The sequence below is a fragment of the Podarcis gaigeae genome, assembly GCF_964106915.1.
Source record: "Podarcis gaigeae genome assembly, chromosome: 4".
Lineage (NCBI taxonomy): Eukaryota > Metazoa > Chordata > Lepidosauria > Squamata > Lacertidae > Podarcis > Podarcis gaigeae.
In genome coordinates, this window is record NC_139677.1 from 33,653,721 (window position 1) to 33,675,674 (window position 21,954).

At 41.4% G+C, this 21,954-nt stretch overlaps 3 protein-coding genes across 22 annotated transcripts in view; 2 read left to right on the forward strand and 1 right to left on the reverse strand.

The window, feature by feature from the left end:
* Positions 1-31: 31 nt before the first annotated feature.
* On the forward strand, positions 32-8,250 carry MITD1 (microtubule interacting and trafficking domain containing 1; the record flags this gene model as incomplete). 2 transcript variants are annotated; one of them, XM_083735663.1, is made up of 7 exons in its annotated part: positions 32-353; positions 3,241-3,342; positions 3,466-3,602; positions 3,683-3,769; positions 5,390-5,505; positions 6,379-6,439; positions 6,526-8,250. In XM_083735663.1, 7 exons carry the CDS (start codon positions 32-34, stop codon positions 6,619-6,621), a joined length of 921 nt encoding a protein of 306 aa, XP_083591789.1. In that variant the 3' UTR covers positions 6,622-8,250. The 2 variants fall into 2 exon arrangements, with proteins under 2 accessions (XP_083591789.1, XP_083591790.1); XM_083735664.1 differs by lacking the exon at positions 3,683-3,769 and having other exon boundaries at positions 221-353.
* Positions 8,192-14,761, reverse strand: LIPT1 (lipoyltransferase 1). 4 transcript variants are annotated; one of them, XM_083735647.1, is made up of 4 exons: positions 14,382-14,761; positions 12,066-12,156; positions 10,432-11,771; positions 8,192-9,708 (listed from the first exon to the last, which is right to left on the reverse strand). In XM_083735647.1, the coding sequence occupies exon 4, from the start codon at positions 9,469-9,471 to the stop codon at positions 8,356-8,358; it is 1,116 nt and encodes a 371-aa protein (XP_083591773.1). In that variant the 5' UTR covers positions 9,472-9,708; positions 10,432-11,771; positions 12,066-12,156; positions 14,382-14,761; the 3' UTR covers positions 8,192-8,355. The 4 variants fall into 4 exon arrangements, with proteins under 4 accessions (XP_083591773.1, XP_083591775.1, XP_083591776.1 ...); XM_083735649.1 differs by lacking the exons at positions 12,066-12,156; positions 14,382-14,761 and having other exon boundaries at positions 8,192-9,479; positions 10,432-10,749; XM_083735650.1 differs by lacking the exons at positions 12,066-12,156; positions 14,382-14,761 and having other exon boundaries at positions 8,192-9,479; positions 10,631-10,736.
* Positions 14,762-15,216: 455 nt separating this feature from the next.
* Positions 15,217-21,954, forward strand: part of TSGA10 (testis specific 10) — a 41,579-nt gene continuing 34,841 nt past the window's right edge. For 8 of the 16 annotated variants that reach the window (XR_014563492.1, XM_083735495.1, XM_083735496.1 and 5 more), the window contains exons 1-2: positions 15,452-15,932; positions 21,824-21,940. Coding sequence is in view for 7 of the 16 variants with exons in the window: in XM_083735495.1 (XP_083591621.1) it covers positions 15,873-15,932; positions 21,824-21,940 (177 nt within the window). In the remaining 9 variants the exon portion in view is untranslated. Of the gene's footprint in view, positions 15,361-15,451; positions 15,933-19,975; positions 20,063-21,823; positions 21,941-21,954 lie in introns of those variants that run through there. The other 8 variants (XM_083735488.1, XM_083735490.1, XM_083735486.1 and 5 more) reach the window with 4 other exon arrangements.

Genomic DNA, 21,954 nt, shown 5'->3' on the forward strand with positions numbered 1-21,954 from the left:
GGAAAGGAAAGTCTAGGAAGATCGTGTCTCTATGGGCGCGCTCTTGGATGCCTTTCGGTTTCCAGTTCTCAGGAATCACGTGACAGGCGGCGGGCGTGGAATCCTGCTAGTTGCAGGTTTGCTTGGGTCGCCTTGGGGACTGGTGTCTCTCGGAGGCTTGCCCCTCTCCCCCCGTACGGCGGCGAATCGCCCTGTTAAGCGAGGAAGCCGACGCCGCGCTTTCCCAGCGGCCATGGAAGACCCGGCGGTGCTGGTGCTGAAGCGGGCGGTGGAGCTGGACTCGGCTTCTCGCTTCCAGGAGTCCCTTGTTTGCTATCAGGAAGGGATTGATCTCCTGATGCGGGTTCTCAAAGGTGAGGCTTCTTCCTCCTCCCCGTCGCTCCCTGCAGGTGGATTTCCCGGTTAGGTGTCGTATGAAGGCAGAGGAGCGCGGCAAAGTCCTGGGTGCGCTTAGAGCAAGTCCCTTGGGAACCTGTGTGACTTCCAAGGAGAGGCGTATAGGATCGTGGAGCCCATTAAATAAATTTAAATTTAATTTAAATAAAGCAAGTCATCCTGCGCTGTTTGTAAATGAGTATCTGAAGAAGTGTGCATGCACACGAACGCTCATACCAGTAACTAACTTACTTGGTCTCTAAGTTGCTACTGGAAGGTTTTTTTATTTTATTTTATTTTGTTTAGGAACACCCAGCTTACGAAATAATATGTAGATTTTTAATTTTAAAAAATACTTATTATCAAGTTTATATACCGCCCTATACCCGCAGGTCTTATTTCTCATTTATTTTTCATTTATACTTTTCAAATTTATACATTTCACTAATTTTACAGTCATGTTGACATTTCAAAACTTGACTTCCTTCCCCCTCTTTCTGGGTATCTTAATTTGTTTTTAATATCTTCTGCATAGCCAAATTAACTTAATTTACTCATTCATCTTCTTTACATATATACACTTATAAAACTGCAGGTTGTTACAATAATCGTTCCAATGTTTTTATCTGTTTATAATTTATCTATAAATATTCAATAAACCGTTTCCATTCTTTTATAAAAGATTTGTTATCTTGATTCCTTATTCTTCCAGTAAATTTCGCCATTTCCGCATATTCCATAAGTTTTTGTATTCATTCTTCTATACCTGCAGGTCTTAGGGCGGTTACAGGGAAGCTTTTAATGTTTAATAGGTTATTGTATTTTAATATTCTGTTGGAAGCCACTCAGAGTGGCTGGGGAAACCCAGCCAGATGGGCGGGGTATAAATAATTAAAAATTATTATTATTATTATTATTATTATTATTATTATTATTATTAAAATCACAATATAAAAACACAAAATACATAATCAAAATAAAAACAACCCAATAACCCCCATCCTCCCCAACACATTTTAAAATGGCATTGGATGCCAATCAGCCAAAGGTCTGGTTAAAGAGGGACAGGGAGCCACTGCAGAAAAGGCCCGTTCTCGTGTTGCCACCCTCCAGAACTTTTGTGGAGGAGGCACACAAAATAGGGCCTCAGATGATCTCAAGGTAGGTTCATCTGGAACGAGGTGGTCCTTGAGGTATTGCGGTCCTGAGCCATTTAAGGTTTTATTGGTCAAAACCGGCAGTTTGAATTGGGCACGGTAGATTATGCTACCTTAGATGCTACAATAAGCCTTAACTGCCCAGTAAGTTATTATGGCAAACATATCCTCCACAAAATTGTGCCGCAGGGCGCAATTCTCTCCCCGATGCTTTTTAACATCTTTATGCGCCCCCTTGCCCAGATTATCCGGAGCTATGGGCTGGGCTGTCACCAATATGCTGATGACACTCGGCTCTATCTGCTGATGGATGGCCACACTGACTCGGCCCCGAACACACTGACCAGATGCTTGGAAGCTGTGGCTGGATGGTTTCGTGGGAGCCGATTGAAACTAAATCCTTCGAAGACAGAGGTCCTATGGCTAGGTCGGGATGGCATGGGGATGAGGGACCAACTCCCTTCTCTTGCGGGGGCCCAATTAGTGCCATTGCCTTCCGTTAAGAGTTTGGGTGTAATCCTTGATGCCTCCCTTTCCATGGAGGCGCAAGTTACAGCAACAGCCAAGGCAACATTTTTCCACCTTTGCCGCATCAAGCAGTTGGTCCCTTACCTTTCCCGCCCCGACCTGGCCACAGTGATCCATGCGACGGTTATCTCCAGGCTTGACTACTGTAATCCGCTCTATGCGGGGCTGCCCTTGAAGCTGTCCCAGAAACTCCAGCGGGTACAGAATGCTGCAGCGAGGCTCCTCGCGGGGTCTCTGCCATGGGAGCATATTCACCCAGTGCTTTTCAAGCTGCACTGGCTCCCGGTGGAGTACAGGGTCAGATTTAAGGTGCTGCTTTTGACCTTTAAAGCCCTTCACGGCCTAGGACCCTCGTACCTACGGGACCGCCTCTCCTGGTATGCCCCACGGAGAGCCTCAAGGTCCATAAATAATAACACCCTAGTGGTCCCAGGCCCTAAAGAAGTTAGATTGGCTTCAACCAGAGCCAGGGCCTTTTCAACTCTGGCTCCGGCCTGGTGGAACGCTCTGCCTCATGAGACCAGGGCCCTGCAGGATCTGATTTCTTTCCGCAGGGCCTGTAAGACAGAGTTGTTCCGCCTGGCCTTTGGCTTGGAGCCAATTTGATTCCCTCCCTCTCTCTCTCTCTCTTTTTTCCTCCTCTTTCTTTCTTTTCCTTCTCCTGCGATGAGGCTACATTTTAATATTTTAATGTTCCATTATTTTAATGTTGTATTTTATTTTTGTTTTTAAGTTGTAATCATTCATCTTGTTTTTATTATTGCTTGTAAGCCGCTCTGAGCCCGGCCTTGGCTGGGGAAGGTGGGGTATAAATAAAAAATTATTATTATTATTATTATTATTATTATTATTATTATTATTATTATTAAAATTATATAATCCTTAAGGGAATTCAAAGGTATTCATAACCCTTTAGTACATGGTCCTTTAGAAGGGTGAACAAGATGATCAGGGGTCTGGAAACCAAGCCTTATGAAGAACAGTTGAGGGAAATGGGTATGTTTAATCTGGGAAAGAGAAAATAATGATATCCATCTTCAAATATCTAAAGGGCTTGTCATGAGTTGGGTACTGGCCAGTTCTCGTTGTGTGCATGCAGGTCTAAAATTTAAAGTGAAAGGAAGTGAGTTGATGAACTATTTTTTTCATTCTCTTTCTGCATCTTGTATTCTGTTTTCAGCAACAAAAGATCAGAAGAAAAAGGCTCATTACAGAGACAAAATAACAAGTTACATGGACAGGGCAGAAGAGATTAAGAAATATATTGAGAAAGAGAAAGAAGGTATGAAGCTGTAATGTAAGTTTCATTATTATGCCAGTGGAATTATATATTGTATTTATTTTTTTTCATTCAAAGAGGCCATGTTGCATTTTTTAAAAAAGTGAAAAGTTTTCTTCTTTTTAGATGGAAAATACCACAAACAAATTAAAATAGAAGAAAATTCAAAAGGTTTCAGCTATGAAAAGCTGTTCCAAGAATATCTTAATGAAACTGTTACAGAGGTTTGGGTTGAGGACCCTTATATTAGGCAAGTCCATCAGGTAAGACATGGTTGATTTATACACTCAAAACGATTTATTCTTTTCCATCTAAAAAATTAATCTTATTTACTTATTTACAGTTGTACAACTTCTTAAGATTCTGTGAAATGCTTGTTAAAGGACCATGCAAAGTGAAAACTATACATCTTCTTACTTCTCATGATGAAGTAAGTATTTTACCCTGACTGCAGTCCACTTACTTGGATTGTGTCCCAAGGAATTCAGTGATACTTGCTTCTGAGTAGATGATGATAATGATGATAATGATAATAACAGCAACAGCTAGACCACCAGCTCTCCAAACATTCTTAAATATGATATGCATGGGGTTTCAGTGTTGTTCCATATAAAATTGTACTTACTGAAGTTAAGCAGTTACTGTAATTGCCATGGCAAAGGGGAAAAAAGGATTTGCTTTCATCAATGAATTTTTCAGTTAACATTTTGCTAACAGTAATAATATATTCTGGATTCAGAATGGGTCTGAAATTAATATGCTATCTTTTTTCTTTCTGAGGATACCAGTCTATTTCTGACAGATATCTTCAACAACTCAGTAGTAAGGGAAACAAGATGGAAAAGATTGCTATATTTTGCACCTAAAAGTACACACTTTTTGTACTGGAGAGATTGTTTTAGGGTAAGGCTTGTGAATAGCCACTCATCACATTTCCTGTGTTTACTAACAATAGGGAAATAAGAGGTTTTTATTAATTAGAAGAGAATGTTAATTAGAAGAAAATTATGTTGTGAACCGTCCTGAGAGCTGTGGATGAAGAGCGGTATACAAATTTAAATAATAGTAATTAAAGGTAAAGGTACCCCTGCCCGTACGGGCCAGTCTTGCCAGACTCTGGGGTTGGTGCGCCCATCTCACTCAAGAGGCCGGGGGCCAGCGCTGTCCGGAGACACTTCCGGGTCACGTGGCCAGCGTGACATCGCTGCTCTGGCCAGAGCCAGAGCCAGAGCCGCACACGGAAACGCCGTTTACCTTCCCGCTAGTAAGCGGTCCCTATTTATCTACTTGCACCCAGGGGTGCTTTCGAACTGCTAGGTTGGCAGGCGCTGGGACCGAACGACGGGAGCGTACCCCGCCGCAGGGATTCGAACCGCCGACCTTTCGATCGGCAAGCCCTAGGCGCTGAGGTTTTACCCACAGCGCCACCTGCGTCCCTAGTAATTAAATTTAGGTAATTATAGTTATAATAAAGGAAACTGCTGTATACTGAACTAGACGATTGCTTGATACTGTCTATTGATTAGCCAGACTCTCAAATGTTTCAAGTGGTTTCTCAGCCTTCCTGGAGATGTGAAAAATTGAACCTGGGATGGTATTCATGCAAAACATGTTGTTTACAACAGGGTGGTTCTCCTTTCAAGCCATCAGTGTGCTACAAATGACATAATTTAACTATGTTTGGAGAGCTGGTAGTCTAGTTTTTTAATAATGTGTGAATCATCTTTTATGGACTTCATCTCAAGTCTTAGTTTGAATCCATAGTTAGAAGTGTGTGTAGGTGGGGCTTGGTTTGGTGTGTGGTGTTTTCATCTTTTGTCATATGACATCTAGCCTCTTAACTTTTACTTATTCCATCTACCAAACACACACATTCCATTTCGTAAGATACCTTGCAGGAATTATGTTTAACATTAAATTTGAGTATCTGCATTGGTAAAAGTGAAAATATTGAAGGGGCTTATTCATTCCGAGAAATACAACCAATATGAATTTACAGTATGTCGGCCATTATCTTTATTTGATTTTTAAAGCAAACAAATCTTTACAGGGCAATGAAAAGAGTCAACAGATGACTATCCTAGAAGAGATACAACAATCCCTGAAAGATTTTGGCGTTACTCTGGATGTATCATATTCTCCGTCAATACACGATCGAGAAATTAGGTTGGTGACATGTGAATAAAATGTTCCACATTGATTGTCTAAGATACAGGTGGTGATAATCAACTAAATCATAATGATAGTATATCCATTGAAATCAATTGATAACATTTATTCCAGCAGTTCAACCCTGAGAATGACTAACACTGGCTATCACCCATATAATTGATTACTAAGACTGTTATCCTAATTCCACTTACCTGGAAGTAAGCCCCACTGAATCCAGTGGGGTTTACATTTGAGTAAACATGGTTGGAATTCCAGTCTAAGTTTATCTTCAAACCTTAGAGTTGTCAGTTCAGGTTCTGGAAACTTGTTAACTTTTAAGAGTAACTTTTAAGAGCAGTGGTGTCTCCTGCCAACTGTTCAAATTGCCACTTGTCCCCCTGCCTGCCTGCTGTTGAACAAAAATGACTACAGCAAGTCAAATGATGGGAAGAGCAGTCAAAATATTTACATGTACACCCATGGTTAATATATATTTAACAGGCAACTGTTTGTTTCAACTTTGCATGCCATGGAGAGGCAAAGATGGCCTACTTCATATGTTCTCCACCCCCCCACCCCCAAGGCTTCTGTTGGAGTGTCTGTGAAATGGTATTTGTATGGGAAAGGGCTGACACTTGCATCACTCCTCCATGTTGCAAATTAAGAGCATGCCCTGCTATGAACATTGTTGTTAACTCAATTGGAACAACTTGAAAGTTGCAGAGATTGAAATTGCCAACTATCATCTGTTCTTTGCTCATTGTGCTCCCTGAGCTTTTTACATATTAAGAGTGCAGTGAAATTATTTTCTTTCTCTTGTTAACCTTACATATGTCTAGTTTCTATATTTTTGAGGAAGCACTTCTCTTTTTTGCATTTAACACACAGATTCAACAATGGATGGATGATTAAAATTGGAAGAGGCCTTGATTATTTTAAGAAACCACAGGTGGGAACTGAATAGAAAAATATAAATTTTAAAATAAATTTGAATTGCTGAATGGCTTAATTGGTAGAATAATTTGTTTTCCACAGGGTCGTTTTTGCCTTGGATACTGCGATTTTGATTTGAGACCATGTCATGAAACTACAGTGGACATCTTTCACACTAAACATACAAAGAAAACATGACCCTAAGTTCCCAAACCAACCAGCCTCACTGGTGTGTTTGTTTTTTTTTGAGCAAGAGCTACTTTATTCCACCACATCCACTATGCATTTTTGTAAAGTAAACTGATTGTATTTTTTTTTTAAAAAATTAAAAATCTGCACATCAGCCTGATAGCTTATCTAAACAAAATGACATGTTTACCCCAGAGTAATGAACTGTCAGTGAAGGCCACAATTCTGATTTGCTTCCTTGTGCTGGGCTATCATACCATGTGGAAGGATCTCTAAAAAGCCTCTGAAGTAAAACATTTGACTACTGCATTTGTCTCTTAACAGCTACAATTCAGAAAAACCTGATTGGTGCACAGGAAAGAATTGTGCATATAGCTGGAAGATTTATAGAAGTTTTCCCTGCAGCCATTTGCACTGCATATAGATTTAAATTTTAAAGTGAGAAGTTGGTTGCTTCTTCACCATGTGGTAGAAGTGTCAAAGAAACCCTCTGACAGCATTTTCCTCTTATTTTCACTGGGCTGGATTCAGACTAAATTAGTTTTCCTTTAGTCCCATACATAGCCATAGGACAAGTTAATCATGACTAACTTAAACTTGGCTAATTTCAGTTAAACTAAAGATGTAACTAGCTTAGTCTGGATACACCCCATATTAACCTCAGGGACCGCTCACAAGTTAAACAGGGATGCTTATGGTTCCCAAGCTGTATTTCAAGAATCACTGAACTAAGCAAGTAGCAAAAATCTTCCAAACTCAGATATTATAGGCATCTTAATTGTGTGAAAAAGCAGCTAACTTCCTTAGGGATCAAAACTGGTAAGATGCTACAGCTATGTATAATAAAGCTGTCCACTTAATATGCTCAAGGAATTTGGAACCGCACAGGGAGCTTTTGCCTTATATGCCAGTTTACTGAAGAAACAGAATTCTGGAGGGGAGTTATGCAGCTTCTGTCACAATAACAGGCTGATGTCACCACGCAACAATGGAGTTTCCCGCATTAGGTGAACCCCACACTGGCATAATACGGACACGTACGTTTTTATCTTTCACTATGGATTACTTTTGAGGAGGCAGAACTCTTGTAAAGGAAAGCAGCCCAGACAGACACAGGCTTCGACATTCTAGAATCAGCAAAGCAAGATTGAGCACTATGCCAACCTGTCAACAATGGGAGAAGGCAAGAACGTTCCTGTGAACCTCCATTAAATGGTGGCCTCTTGGTTAATCCCTATGTTCTAGGTCTCTCTTTTAAAGCCACCTCCTAATAAACGGCTAGGAAGTATTTGGTCACCAAAGTCTTACATACATTTACATTGGCAATTGACTTAAGTAGAGCATAAATTGACCTTAAAATTCTTGTCTTGAATGTCTAGGTACATGTTTTTAATGCTATACTATGCTATGTTTCTTTCTACCAGTATTTTTATTTTGTTTTATACTGTTTGCAAGCCGTTGTGTGATCCATTTGGGCAAGTCTGTAGGATGCTAACTTTAAGAAATAAATATGTAAATTTTAAGAGAGAAGACTTCTAAGGACTGGTGATAACTATTTTAAAAAACAAAACTGACTTGATTAACAAGTTTGTATTTTTTATTTTCTTTATGTTTTAATAAAAAGTGAATTTGTTTACATTCAGCAGTCTATTATTTCACTATTAAATCTCACGTTCAGCCAAGTCCTTAAACCCTCTGCTAGAATAAGACTGTATTGATAAAGGATTGATTATCAGGAATCAACTACATTAGAGATACTATATTCTCGCACAAGAGATTCCACTTGCCGTGTATCTTATAGTCTGTGCATGTTCTCATCAAAGCAGCTGCTACTGCAGTGGTTTCCTTTGGACAGAATTTGCTGCCAATAAGATGGTTTTTCAGTTCATCACACATGATTGGTGGCAACCAGAAAGGAGGCACATCAATGTTGCAAGTTTCAATCTTTCCATTTTTTACATCCACATTTATCTTCATTTCAAGGCAAGATTGTTCATCAACTATATTCAAGGATGTGCTAATACTGAACTTTGGTGTTTTGCCATATAGCCAATCCCAGGATTGCAGTTCTTTTGCTTTGTTATTAATTCCAGAGAATTCTGTTTCATCAGCTGGATTTATTTCAACAATATGGTTATCAATTTGGTGGTATGCAGCATATTCTTCTGCAATGGCATCAATGAGCATCTCACAAGTTAAAGTAGGCTCTTCTTCAAAGAGATTTTTCACTAAGGCAGGTACACTTGGCGTGGCATTGCTTTTTATCCCATTGTAAGGACTTTTGAGCACAGTTGATAAAATAAATTTATCAGCACTGCAGAGCAAGGTGCAGTGGTGATAAGCAGCAGTCCTTCCTAATTTTGCAGCCGTTCCTGAGATTTTAAAAATTCCATTTAACAAGAGGTCGTATCTCTCTGTAGCCTCCACATCTAATTGGGGACGCAGGGCTTTCAATGCTCCAACCACTAGTTTTAAATTTTCCATTCTTTTGTACATCTTCCTATTTGTAAAGAAAGTGAGATTGATGTTGCCAGGATCATGGTAAACTGTTCCTCCCCCACTTTTTCTTCTAGCTAGTTTTATACCATTCTGTCTCATGAATCTGAGGTTACATTCCTGCCAAGGATTCTGATGTCTACCAATCACTACAGTAGAAGAATTTCTCCAAAGGAAAAGAATGTGTCTGTTTTCAAAATTCATATTATCATGGATCCAATCTTCTAAAGCTAAATTCTGATAAACATCCTGGGAAACAGACTGCAGGATCAGTCCTCTCGTTGCACATTTGAAGCCAGCAGCTGGAACTTTGAGGACACAGTGTAACTGGAAGCATTTCCTCAGAGATGACCGGATTATCATGTTTTAGTCTAACAAAACAATCAAAACAGCATAGGGTGATACACGTTTTGCATAGTCCATTTCAAAACCCTTTCAAAATATCATGTCTGTGTTTCATTGGAAAATCTTTTAAAACAATTCTGTTGAATCAGATTTTTTAAAAGACTTATTTCTCCTTTCTGACAAGTAGATAATAGAGTATTATATGACTGAATAATATGCAGAAATTGCCTATTCCAGTTGTGTTTTATCGACCACCTAAGGAAAAAACATAGAATTCATTGTTTACCCTCAAATAGCTCGTATGAGAGGCTATAAAAGATTTGCTAGGGTAATTTGTGGCTTTATGTTAATCATTTTAATCCTTTGAAATACCAAAAAGGGATTATTAGTTATTAGGCCTTAAACTACAAAGGAAACAATACATTTCCTCCCACTCATTAATTTCACAACCCAGCAATATATGCCAAACGTGAAGGTCTCAGGGCTGGCGGAAAGCAGATTTTCAGCACTCAACTTTTGATATACCACAGGTTTCCACTCCCTGTATCGGGATAGCACCAAGAATAAAGCGTGCGTGGCAAACGTTTTCAATTTTGCGCTGCACCACAACCACCCTGGGCAAATTGCAGCAGTTGCTTCTGTGCTCAGAGACTATATTTTTGCAGGTTCTGATGGAGACCAAGGCCAGGCTGTGCACCCGAATAAGCTTTGTTCCATGCTGGCAGGCCTGGAAAAGGCACATTCCGCGACCCACCCGCCCGAATTAAACTGAATGCAACCTTGCTAGGACAAAAAAGCAAACCCCCGTCGGGCTACATGGGGCTCTGCGTATGGGACTGCTGCCCAAAGGCACCGGACCCTCTCAAGGACACCTTGCCCAGCTCCCGCGGGGCGCCATCACGAAGATGGGAAGAGCATGGCAAGAGAAGCCCCTTCCAGCTTCTCCCAGCGCGCCCCGATACCCGTCGCCCTACTTACTGGGGATCAGCTCCCTTTGCCCACGCGGGAAGCGCGTTAAGTAGCCAGGCGGTGGCCATAGATCTAGAAATCAGGAGCAACGCGCGCAGATCTACATAGATCCAAGAAATAGTGAAGAATCGCACACTGTCTGGATTGGGTTGCTCCCCTTCAAAAAATGCGCGTCTGTTTCTAAAGGAACTTTCGCCACAGCTGGTACCTTTGGGCGGACACTCTGCTGCGCAACAGCTACTCCGAAGTCCTTGATTTCGCCATTTGTTTTCCATTGAGCAACACACAACCTTGTCAGAAGGTCCCGGAAGTTGCCTATACAGTACAGGATTAGAGAGACTATAGTTTTTGTCCAAATGTGCACAAAATTCCTTCCGGGTGCGCACAATAGAACCCGCCCGTGAGTTCCTATTAGGAGTGCTCACTTCTTACCGGCAAAGAAGTGGCATATTTCAAACAGTGAAAATCCGGACAGAAAAGTTGCTTTTGGCACAGTGGTTGAGCATTTTACTTTTTTGTCCAATATTGCAAATCGCAACAAAGCTGTTTTGGAGCTATTTTTATGGAGGGACTGCCGACACGGGCTGCCACACGTCCGTACTTTCCCGGACATTTAGATGCATTCCGACCGGACACTGCTACAGAATGCAGTACTGTACTGTATCGCTTTCCGACCACTGTTGTTCGCTCCCTTGCAGCTGTTTCCATGGCAGTTAACGGCATTTTTCTTATTAGCGGGCAGAGGGGCGGGAGTAGATGCTGTGGAAGAGCATGGAAGATCACGGATATTTGCAGAGAAAGGCTGTCATTTGCATCGGCACTGTAATGGTTTTGCCATTCTCTGTTGCCCTGAAGCAGGCAAACCAGCCCGACAACATGAGAATCCGTATCCAAAGATTTGGCTCTTAAGCTCTGTTTTTGTTTATTTTTTATATATATAAAATAGCAAAGTCTTATACCATAAATATAAATTGGCAAAAGCATTTTAACAAATGTTTAACAAACATCCGTTATTTCCAAACCATCATTTTCTTTAACAAACTTTTGAGAACCGACGACATTATTAGAGCTAGCTTCTGAGGGAGTGCCTACATTATTTTGTATCCCTTCTGGTATATTTTTTCCTGTGTTTTGGAAAAAGCCAGTCATAGGTCCTAAACTGATTTCCTCAGTGTTTTGGAATAAATGGTCATTTGCGCTTGGAGTTCCAATATTTGTGTCATTCTGTATTATAGATATTGGTGTCTTCGTTTTACCACAACAGTTCCCCATGGTGTAGTTACTATGCAGATATCAGAAACAATGCAAAGTCTGTGATGGTGGTCTTCAGGGAGACTGCTGCATAAACCCTATGCAAAAAACCCCAACAAAATACTATTAGAATAACTGAAGAAATTCCATTAACTAACGTGTGATTCTATAACTATGCATTTTGCTTCTGGAAGTAATATTAAAATGCAGTAAATTTAACATTCATTCTATTTAAATGAACAAACACAAAGAATATGGCCCCTAATACACACACAAAAAAAGCCACTGAAACTGCAGGACAAATGAACAATATAAGTAACAGTGGTTGTTATTAATGGAAATAGCAATACAATATGTATTAACAGCAGGGTTTTAATTCAACTGGAACTCACCAGAACTTAGTACTGTACCTCTCAGGTAGGTGCCATTGCCATTATAAGAGAACAAGGGAGACGTTCATGGTGTGTTCCAGCACCTCTTTTTCTATAAAAATAACACTGGTTAACAGTACTATAATTCAAAAAGTCCATTTGGGAACTTCTGTGCTTTGGTGTGGTTTAGGAGTTTGAGTATGGGTATGGGTGCGCAACTCAAGCTTGTGCAGAATTTAGGCAGTATGAACAAAGAGAACCAGCCATTATTCGTTAAACATATCAATAACACAGCCCGTTGTGTAAGTTGATAAGCAAGGTTATAAACATACTATAGTTGACAATGGGATGTAGACTCAGTTGCCTGTGAGAATAGAGTACATCACACTAAATGTACTTCTTGTCTTCCATACAATTTTGGATGAGGCTCTAGGGTATGAATGGAACCTCATTATATTTTACCTGAAGCATCACATATCCAAGGCAAAGTTACCTTTGGTATCTCTCTGTAACTTCAGCTCTGGGCTTCTCACATTGTATAGTAATCCTGGGAGGGTGAACCACAATCCTGGAGGCAGAGGCATCTTGCCCATAGAGGCAAGTGGCATGAGGCGCCAGGACGCCAAGTTCTGGAGGGCACCAGGGAAGAGGCAGAGGCTGGACACGGCACTTCCCGGCATCAGCTGACTGCTGTCGCTCGCCTCCACCATGCTGTGCTGAAGTAGCACTGTGCCCGGAGCCTCCACCTGCCATGGCCATCGTCAAGGAGTTTGGCTGTATTGCCTTTAAGGCATGGCAGCCATACAATTTCATCATTTTATACTATTATGATCTCCTTGTATCATCTGAATATTTAGTAAGTAAAATACTATTCTATGCCTAAGTTGGTCTTGGTATTTTCAGAAACAAGCCACTCTGGGTGGCTTCCAACCAAATATTAAAATACAGTAATACATCAAACACTAAAAGCTTCCCTGAACAGGGCTGCCTTCAGATGTCTTCTCAAAGTCTGGTAGTTGTTGTTCTCTTTGACATCTGGTGGGAGGGCATTCCACAGGGCGGGTGCCACTACTGAAAAGGCCCTCTGCCTGGTTCCCTGTAACCTCGCTTCTCGCAGTGAGGGAACTGCCAGAAGGCCCTCGGTGCTGGACCTCAGTGTCCGGATAGAACGATGGGGGTGGAGACGCTCCATCAGATATACTGGACGGAGGCCATTTAGGGCTTTAAAGGTCGGCACCAACACTTTGAATTATGCTTGGAAACGTACTGGGAGCCAATGTAGGTCTTTCAAGACCGGTGTTATGTGGTCTTGGCGGCCGCTCCCACTCACCATCTAGCTGCCGCATATATATAAATAAATACTACTATTCATATACTATAATATCCAGCAACTCAGTTAATTGTGTTCACTGAAAGAAGGCATCAGTTTATCCCTTTGTTAGTATCATTTTAATTATTTGCTTAGATGACCACTTTGTTTCCACATTCTATAGCACAACTATAGACTATCCTTATTTCTGTCATGAAAGGAGCCAGTTATCACGTTCTTGTTAAAACACCCCCCCCCCCGTTATATCACTCTTTGTGAAGCGCTTCTTTAAGGAGGATAATTTTATTTGGCTGCATTTCCCCTCAATTCAGCTGATACCTTTTATCTACAAAGTATGTTGCTATTCTCCTATATGTTTCTAGAATCTGTTAGCTGCTCTACAGATGAAAACCAACTTTTGATTATCTGAATCCATGTATAAAACATGTTGTTTAGTATATATTTGATATCAGTTCACCTATCAGCCTGTAAGATACTATGTCTATAAAATGTTACTTAATTTATAAAAATATTTAAAAGTACAAAACTATGTCCATAGTATTGCTGTTTAATGTGCCTTGAAATTACACATTACTGTGCAATGTGACATGAAATCCAGCCTCTATTTGTGAGGTAAATGCCACAGAGCACCTCATTTTTTTATTGTATCTGAGAGAAGTAAGAGCAAACTGTAATTGCTACTAACCTGTCAGAGATAAGCATCAAGAATGCAAGATAACTTGGGGGCGTTATGGAAACAGAGTTAATCTATTTTCTCCATTATTTCATGAGCAGATTGCTGGTACTCGAAGCCAATCCCCAATGAGCATGTTCTCTCTAAACTGAGTTATATGTTTATATGAGATACTTTGTGTTGACTAGCAGCAAGGAGAGTCTCCTGGATACAAATTCCCTCTGCTAAAACCTACAGGATGTGGAAAGGCATGAAGCATATTTCTCATCTTCCTTCAGCCAACTTCCTTCAGCCAAGAAGGAACTTTAATGATTTTAAAGTGCTTATTATTTACCAGTAAGTGGGATCCACAACAAAATGTTGCAGGATGGAATTCTCCTCTACAGCTGTCCATCTAATTGGGCGTGCCTTCTGCCGGAACTCTGCTGCCCCTTCCCCTCAGTTTTCTGTTTCCATCCACCTGCCAATATGCTGAGCATGATAGTAAGTCCTCATTAGGCTCAGGGGAGGGGTTGCCATCCTTAAGCTTTTTCTTTTCTTAAAAGTTGTTCTTTTTATGTGTATTTGCAAACCTGTTGGTTAACTAAAGCGTGCTAATACTTCCCTCTTGTTTGTGAGTGGTGCTGTTTTGGCTGCATCAAGAGAGTGGCACTTGGATAAATGAGTCTACTGTTAAGAAAGTCACCTGAACGAAATGTTGCAGTGCTGTATTGGCTGAAAAAACAAAAGTTATAATCATAGAGAAGACTCCCTATTCCAACCCGAGTCTTAATTCACGTGCATTTAAAAAAAAGTGTACCCAAGTTTGCTTTTACAGTACCTTCCTCTTTGTGCATAGGTGCTGCCATTTTGGTCACATTATGACAGGCACACAGGCAGCCCTAAAGTTCAGAGATATCATATAAACTGATGGTGGCATCTTTGGAAACCACCCTAAATCTTGCGCCGTCTCTGCGTGTCCTTAATTTCCCTGAAATAATAATTAAAAAAAGAAATACTAAGGGCTAAAGAAAAAATAATAGCAGACATAGGGCACTAGCGCTCGTGCGACATCCCTGCGAGCCCTAGTGGCAGTGCCCAAGAACCTGTACCCCACCCCTCCTACGCCCCCGCGATAGAACTGTAGGCGCCTCACGCCCTTCCTTCCAACAAGGCGGTGCCCCCCCCCCGCCTCCCGCGCGAACGCCGCGCGGCGTTTGGGGCGCGAGCAGCGGTTGACGCGGCCGGACGGAGTGCGCCGCGCGCGGGGGCGCCAGATGAAGGGGGCGGGGTCAACAAGAGGAGCGCGCCCCTTGCCCGGTTTTGTCTAACAGGTAGCGAGACAGCCGGAGGGGAGGGGGGAGCGTCGCGTCGCCGTTGCCAAGGAGACGCCGCGAGGGGCCAGGGAGGGACGTTCATTGTGCCAAGCGGGTGGGGGAGTTAACAAGCGCTCAGGGCGTCCTGAGGAGAATAATCAGAGGGGGTCTTGAGAGAGACGTGGACATTAACTCCCCACCCCCCACCCCGGCAATTATTAGTTATTTTTTTGCTGTGGGGGCGGGCATGACAGCTGCCTGGCTGTCATCCCCCTTCCTCACTAGGTGAACCCGCCCGTCACGCGCCCCACACCGCGCGGCCGTTGAGGTGAAGCAGGAGGCGGGGGATTGTTGCCTCCGAGGCGTCGTCGCTTGCGCTGGCCGTTCATTGGTTCGCCGGGATTGAGAGGGAAAAGGAGGCGAAGGAGCGGGCGAGGCGGAGGAAGCTGAGTGGAGGAGAGACCGATTGTGAGACAGAGAGGGGGGGGAAAGGCAGGAATATTTCCGAAGCCGGCAACTTAGGTGCCGTCATGAGCTCTAGAAAATACCCCGGGCCCGGGCGCAGGAGGAGAAGAGAAATTCTTTCCAAGGTACAGAGAACCCCTAACATGGGCGTAGCCGGGGGGGGGGGAGAGAAAGGCAGCTGCTTCCCCCCCACACACCCCAAAAAATTATTATTATTTTTTAAAGTAGAAATCGTAGAAAGATTTTGATAGATTTTTCTCAGCGCTTGAGGGGTGGGGTCAAAAGAAAGTAATTTAAAAACCGAGCTCCGTCGGTTGGAAAGCATGGCGCTCATCACGCCAAAGTTTCATGGGTTCGATCCCTGTATGGGACTGGGCAGCCGCCTATTCCTGCATTGCAGATGGGTGGACCCTCAGAGGGACCCTTCCAACTCTGCAACTCCTATAATCATACCATACATTTCAATGACAATAAAGATATTATTATTATTATTATTATTATTATTATTATTGAATCTGCTAGGTAGAGCCGAACGGATGATGAGGGCAGGTGGGTTGTCCTGCCCCAACGCCAACATAAATCATGGCTACGCCCCCATGGCCACCAAGGAAATAGGAAGACACCCCAGTTGCATGCCAGGCAGGCTGCAGAGAAATGAGGTTTTATGTAGGTGCGCTCACGGTGGCTAAGTCTGAGCAGTTGTGTTTGCTTGAAGGAGGTGGTGGTGTCTTTTACTTGTAAGCAGGGTAGCTGCAATCCTGAAAAACCCACACTGTGGAATAGATGGGTTTTCAGCTGTCCACTGCACACCCGCGAAAAAGGTTGCAGAGTAGAATGAAAGAAAATCCACAAGCCCAGTATGTCCCTAGTATTACCTATGGGAAATACATCAGCCATTTCCTCTCCTTCCCTTAGGGTTATTTCTAAAGTTATATTTTAAATATATAAAATAAAAGTTTAAGAAGTTTCTGGTGTAGCAGCTACCCCTGAGTGTGCCTAGCCGTTAAGTCCTCAACCAAAACAAACTCTACTGTCATGGCGACCGATAGCCTTACATGGTGTCAAGTAGGCATGGCTTGACACCTCCAGGTGCCTTTTTGCTTTTGCACAGAATTAATCCAGAATCAGTTTCATTCAGCAAACCTACTAAGCACGTAACTGTGATCGCAAATACAAGGGCGAGAATTCCAGTTTATTTTAGAAAGCAGATGCTTCCTTCTCTTAACACTAAATCATCTAGCTCAGTAAACATATAATTATGGAGAGCATATATAAGTGATAGATGTTTATCTGGTATTTTTAAAATATTCCTTTAAACACAAAATTTACTGAAATTCTAGCATTGCTTTTTCAAAGTCATTATCAGACTTTTATGTTTTACTAGAAAAATCAGTGTGAATAAGCTTTGAGTTCTGTGATTTTGTTTTAAAGGTGCGTGTTAATATAAAAGGGGGAGTGTATGAGATTGGGATTCAGCACTATTTGCTGAGGCTTTCCGGAGTATGATTGCCTGCGTTTGTGTGTCATGATATCCTCCACGTGACAGCCCTTTAGATTTGATAGTCATCTTCAAATATCTAAAGGGCTATCAGAGGATGGATCAAGCTTGTTTTCTCCTGCTCTGGAGGCTAGGACCTGAACCAATGAATTCAGGTTACAAGAAGAGATTCCAACTAAACATCAGGAAGAACTTCCAGGCAGTAAGAGCTCTTCAACAGTGGAATGGACTCCCTTAGGAGGTTGTGAACTCTCCTTCATTGGAGGTTTTTAAGGAGAGGTTGGATGACCATCAGTCATGTATGATCTAGTTGAGATTCCAGCATTGCAGGGGGTTAGACTAGATGGGGACCCTTTCAGCTCTACCTATGATTTTATATAGGATTCTATATAAGGCTTCCCTGTTACTGAAAATGTAGGTGCTTGCTATTATTGTAGTACAAATAGATTAAAAATAAAAACCTTGTGAACATTGGCATGGTGGGGGGGGGCTGCTGCCTCCCAATCAAGTAAATAAATAAAATTACTTAACTAAAAATAAAATTGTAGAAGGATTTTGACAGATTTTCTGAGCATTTGTGGTCAAAATAAAGTAATTTAAAACAACAGCTATTGAGACATTTTATTCTGAATCTGTTAGACAGAGTCATATGGAGAATAATGGCAGGTGGGTGTCATATGGAGAATAATGACAGGTGGGTGTCCTGCCTCTATTAACATAAATCTGAGCTACACCCATGCTTGTGAACTGTTATAGAAGTAGGACTAAGCTCAACATTTAAGATGGCCCTAGTTATTAATTCCCAATGTACACATCGGGGAGATTAATTCAGTGGTACTTACTTCCCAGTAAACATAGGATTTGGTTGCCTAGGCATTACCCTAACAAGGGATGTGGGTGGTGCTGTGGTATAAACCACTGAGCCTCTGGGGCTTGCTGATCAGAAGGTCAGTGGTTCGAATCCCCGCAACGGGGTGAGCTCCCATTGCTCCACTAGTGCAAGCAGGAGCAGTATAGTCATGCTGACCATGTGACTGGAAAGCTGTCTGTGGACAAACGTCAGCTCCCTCGGCCTTTGAGTGAGATGAGCACCACAACCCCATTGTCACCTTTGACTGGACTTAACCATCCAGGGGTCCTTTTAAAAAATGTAATCTGCTATTAATAAATAATAAGTCACTTACCAGACAATTTACAATATTTTTATCCACGTTTATCCAAGCTTTTCAAAAGCTATAGAATACTTTTTCTGTTGTATAGTGCAGTCATAAGCACATGTACTAGGGACTTATGCCCCATCAAGGAAGAGATCAGTAATCTCAGATCTTAACGTGATATATTGTGGTAATTCATCTAATTAATGTTACTTATCATTTATCATAAAACATATCTTTATAGATTGAAGTATTTTATGTATTATGAATAATGTCATCTTTAGGCACAGAGGAAATAAAAGCAGATATAATGGCAAAAATACTATGGACACTTACATGGGAGTATCACAGATTCATAGGGCTGGAGGAGGCTTTATAGGCTATCTAGTCTATCCCCCTGCTTGATGCAGGAAATCCAGAGCTGCTTCATCCTGGAAATATGGTTGTCCAGCCTCTGCTTGAAAACCTCCAGCAAGAAACAGCCAACCACCCCTGTAGGTAATTGGTTGCATTGTTTAACTTCTATTACCATCACAAATTTTCTCCTGGAAATCGTGTCTCAAGTCTCATATACGGTAAGCAACATGCATATGCCTAATTAATGTAGAAAGTTGTTAACACCATAGCACATGCATCCGCAAACTCGGTCCTTCAGCTGTTTTGGGACTACAGTTCCCATCATCCCTGACCACTGGTCCTGTTAGCTAGGGATGGTGTATGGAAAATTCTGGCTGATGTATGGAAAAGCACATATACCTAACCTTTGAAGATTTTGTAAGAAAACCAGTTTTTAACTTACCAAATGTGTGGTGTTTTCCTTTGCTGGGAGAAGAAGGAAATATTGAAATGCACTTGGAAGGATATATTTTAAGGGTATGACAGCCTATATAGTTCCATGCTTCACTTTGCTTCATATTTTGTGGCTTTAAATCTCCTTGCATTGTCTCACAAAGAGTAGTTGCTCCAGACTTGGATCTTGGCATCCAGGATTTGCACCAACAAATTTAACTTAAGCCTTTTAGATCTAGTCCTAATCTCTGGGACAAAAGAAAACAGGGTGCTCCAGACTTGGGTGATTTATTAGCACCCAATTATTGCTATACTGCTGTAGCTTGTAAATGGAATAGCAACTCTGTTTCCAGACTTCAGGAATTAAAATAACATTCTGTAGCCAGGTGGCCAGTCCCCTTTCACCCAGTCCCAGATGTTAGGGGTGGGGATATTATATTGGACCATATGAGTGGAAAATTTTAAATAATTCCTCTCCCTCGTTTTGCTCCTAATTATTAATGCCTTGCCCCAATTTGGGGTGGGGGGAAAGATAAGATATAGTAAATGCAACACTATGTGGAAAGGAAGGGTTAAAGTAGACTCTCAGGGAGGACAGATGGACCATAGAGGAGGAAATGCCTAGAGCAATCTATCTAGGTTATAACTGAGCCTGCAAACCATTGTACAATAGTCCATCTAAACCTGAGGAAATTATACAGCTGTTCCTTTGTGTTTTTTAAAAAAGTTGGATTTTCTGAGCTTTGAAGAAAATGAGAGCTGATCAGGGAGCAGAGTGCTTTGTTCACAACATCATACAGATGCCCTGTAAAAAGTGAGTGAATGAAGTGTGGTTATTCCACAACAAATATCCAGAGTGGAAGCAGCCCTGGCCTTTTCCTTATTTTTTCTTTTGATAACATAGTTTTTATTCATTTTCATCTTTAAACTTTAATATGGTTGCATTGAGATATATGTTTATTTACATAAGAGCATATTATATGCATTAATTACATAAAAAAACTCAGATAAAGGTTTCTGAATGTATTAAAGTTGTGTCAAGGTGTATATACCAAAATTATTACAAATACTACATATATGAACTGATGTAAAGTATAAGTAAAAGGTATTTTGTATCAGTAACAATTAGGATTTGTAGTAATCTATAGGAAGGAGGGACGCGGGTGGCGCTGTGGGTTAAACCACAGAGCCTAGGTCTTGCTGACCAGAAGGTCGGCAGTTCGAATCCCCGAGACGACGGAGTGAGCTCCTGTTGCTTGGTCCCTGCTCCTGCCCACCTAGCAGTTCGAAAGCACATCAAAGTGCAAGTAGATAAATAGGTACTGCTCCGGCGGGAAGGTAAACGGGGTTTCCTTGCGCTGCTCTGGTTTGCCAGAAGCGGCTTAGTCATGCTGGCCACATGACCCGGAAGCTGTACGCCGGCTCCCTCGGCCTATAGAGCGAGATGAGCGCCGCAACCCCAGAGTCGTCCGCGACTGGACCTAATGGTCAGAGGTCCCTTTACCTTTATAGGAAGCAGGGGAAGAAAATAAAATAAAATATGTATTTCATGCACACCACACTGTGCTCTAAACTATGGATACTGCTCTACCATATGCTTCATTATTTGTATAATTTGTATAAACATCACACCAGACTGCATAAAATTGTCTTGTTTCTTTGGCCTCTTTGTACTTTTAATTTTTGTGTCAGTTTTTCCAGTAACGCTATTTGCCAAATTGCATTATACCATTGGTCCATAGTTAATAATTGCAATGATTTCCATATCTTGGCAATAGCTGTTCTTGCAGCAATTAATAGTTGTGTTGTGAGTTCTTTGTTTGTAATTTGCAATATATTGTGACAAGTTAATTGTGGTGTCCTGGAGACTGTCTGCCTTGCAATCAGAGATATTTCTGTAAATGCATTCTTTCTATAACTTCTATTTTTGGACACTCCCACCACATGTGCTGATATGTCCCTATAGTGAGACATCCTCTCCAACATATGGGAGAACCATTCAGTTTTATATAGGCTAGGCATCAAGGTATTAAGTACCAGTTGTACACCATTTTAAGGGCTGTTTCTCTAGATGTTGCCAATATGCATTTTTATGGCACTTTTGTCCACAATCTGTACCTTGCTTCTTCTTCAATTTCTAAACCCAAATTTAGTTCCCACCACCTCAAATTTTGCTGAGGAAAAAGTTGAACCTCTATAATAGATAGATTTCTACAAAGATATGAACCATTTTGTGAATATATTTTCTTTCACTGTTATTTTTCCATATTTCGTCACCTGTCTTATGACTTCGTCTTTAACCTATAAATTTGTTGATGAACCATAAATTAGCACACTTTGACTGTGGTTTCCCAGCTAGCCCTGATCCCATCCAATTATATTGCCATCTAAGCCTGTTGAACGTAGTGGACTTTACTTTCAGTTAAATATATACTGGTTTGGGCTTCAGCTATATTTACAATATAATACCTTATGACAATAACATTCAAAGCTTGCATTTTTTCAGCCAAATGCAGAAATAGACTATCACAAAACAGGACTGTTCTTTAAACAGTTTTTGCTTCTTTCCCCCCAGAGGTTGACAACAAGAGAAGAGCTTGTGTTAGGTTGTCCATTTTCTGAAAGTGAGAGAGCTTCAAAATCAGAAGACAGCATTAGGAAAGACAAAATCATCCAACAACTGCAATCAGAGGTTCTGTCATATTT

Coding starts and splice junctions, on each gene's coding strand:
- LIPT1 (XM_083735647.1), bottom strand. CDS start 9,471: ATGATAATCCGGTCATCTCTGAGGAAATGCTTCCAGTTACACTGTGTC.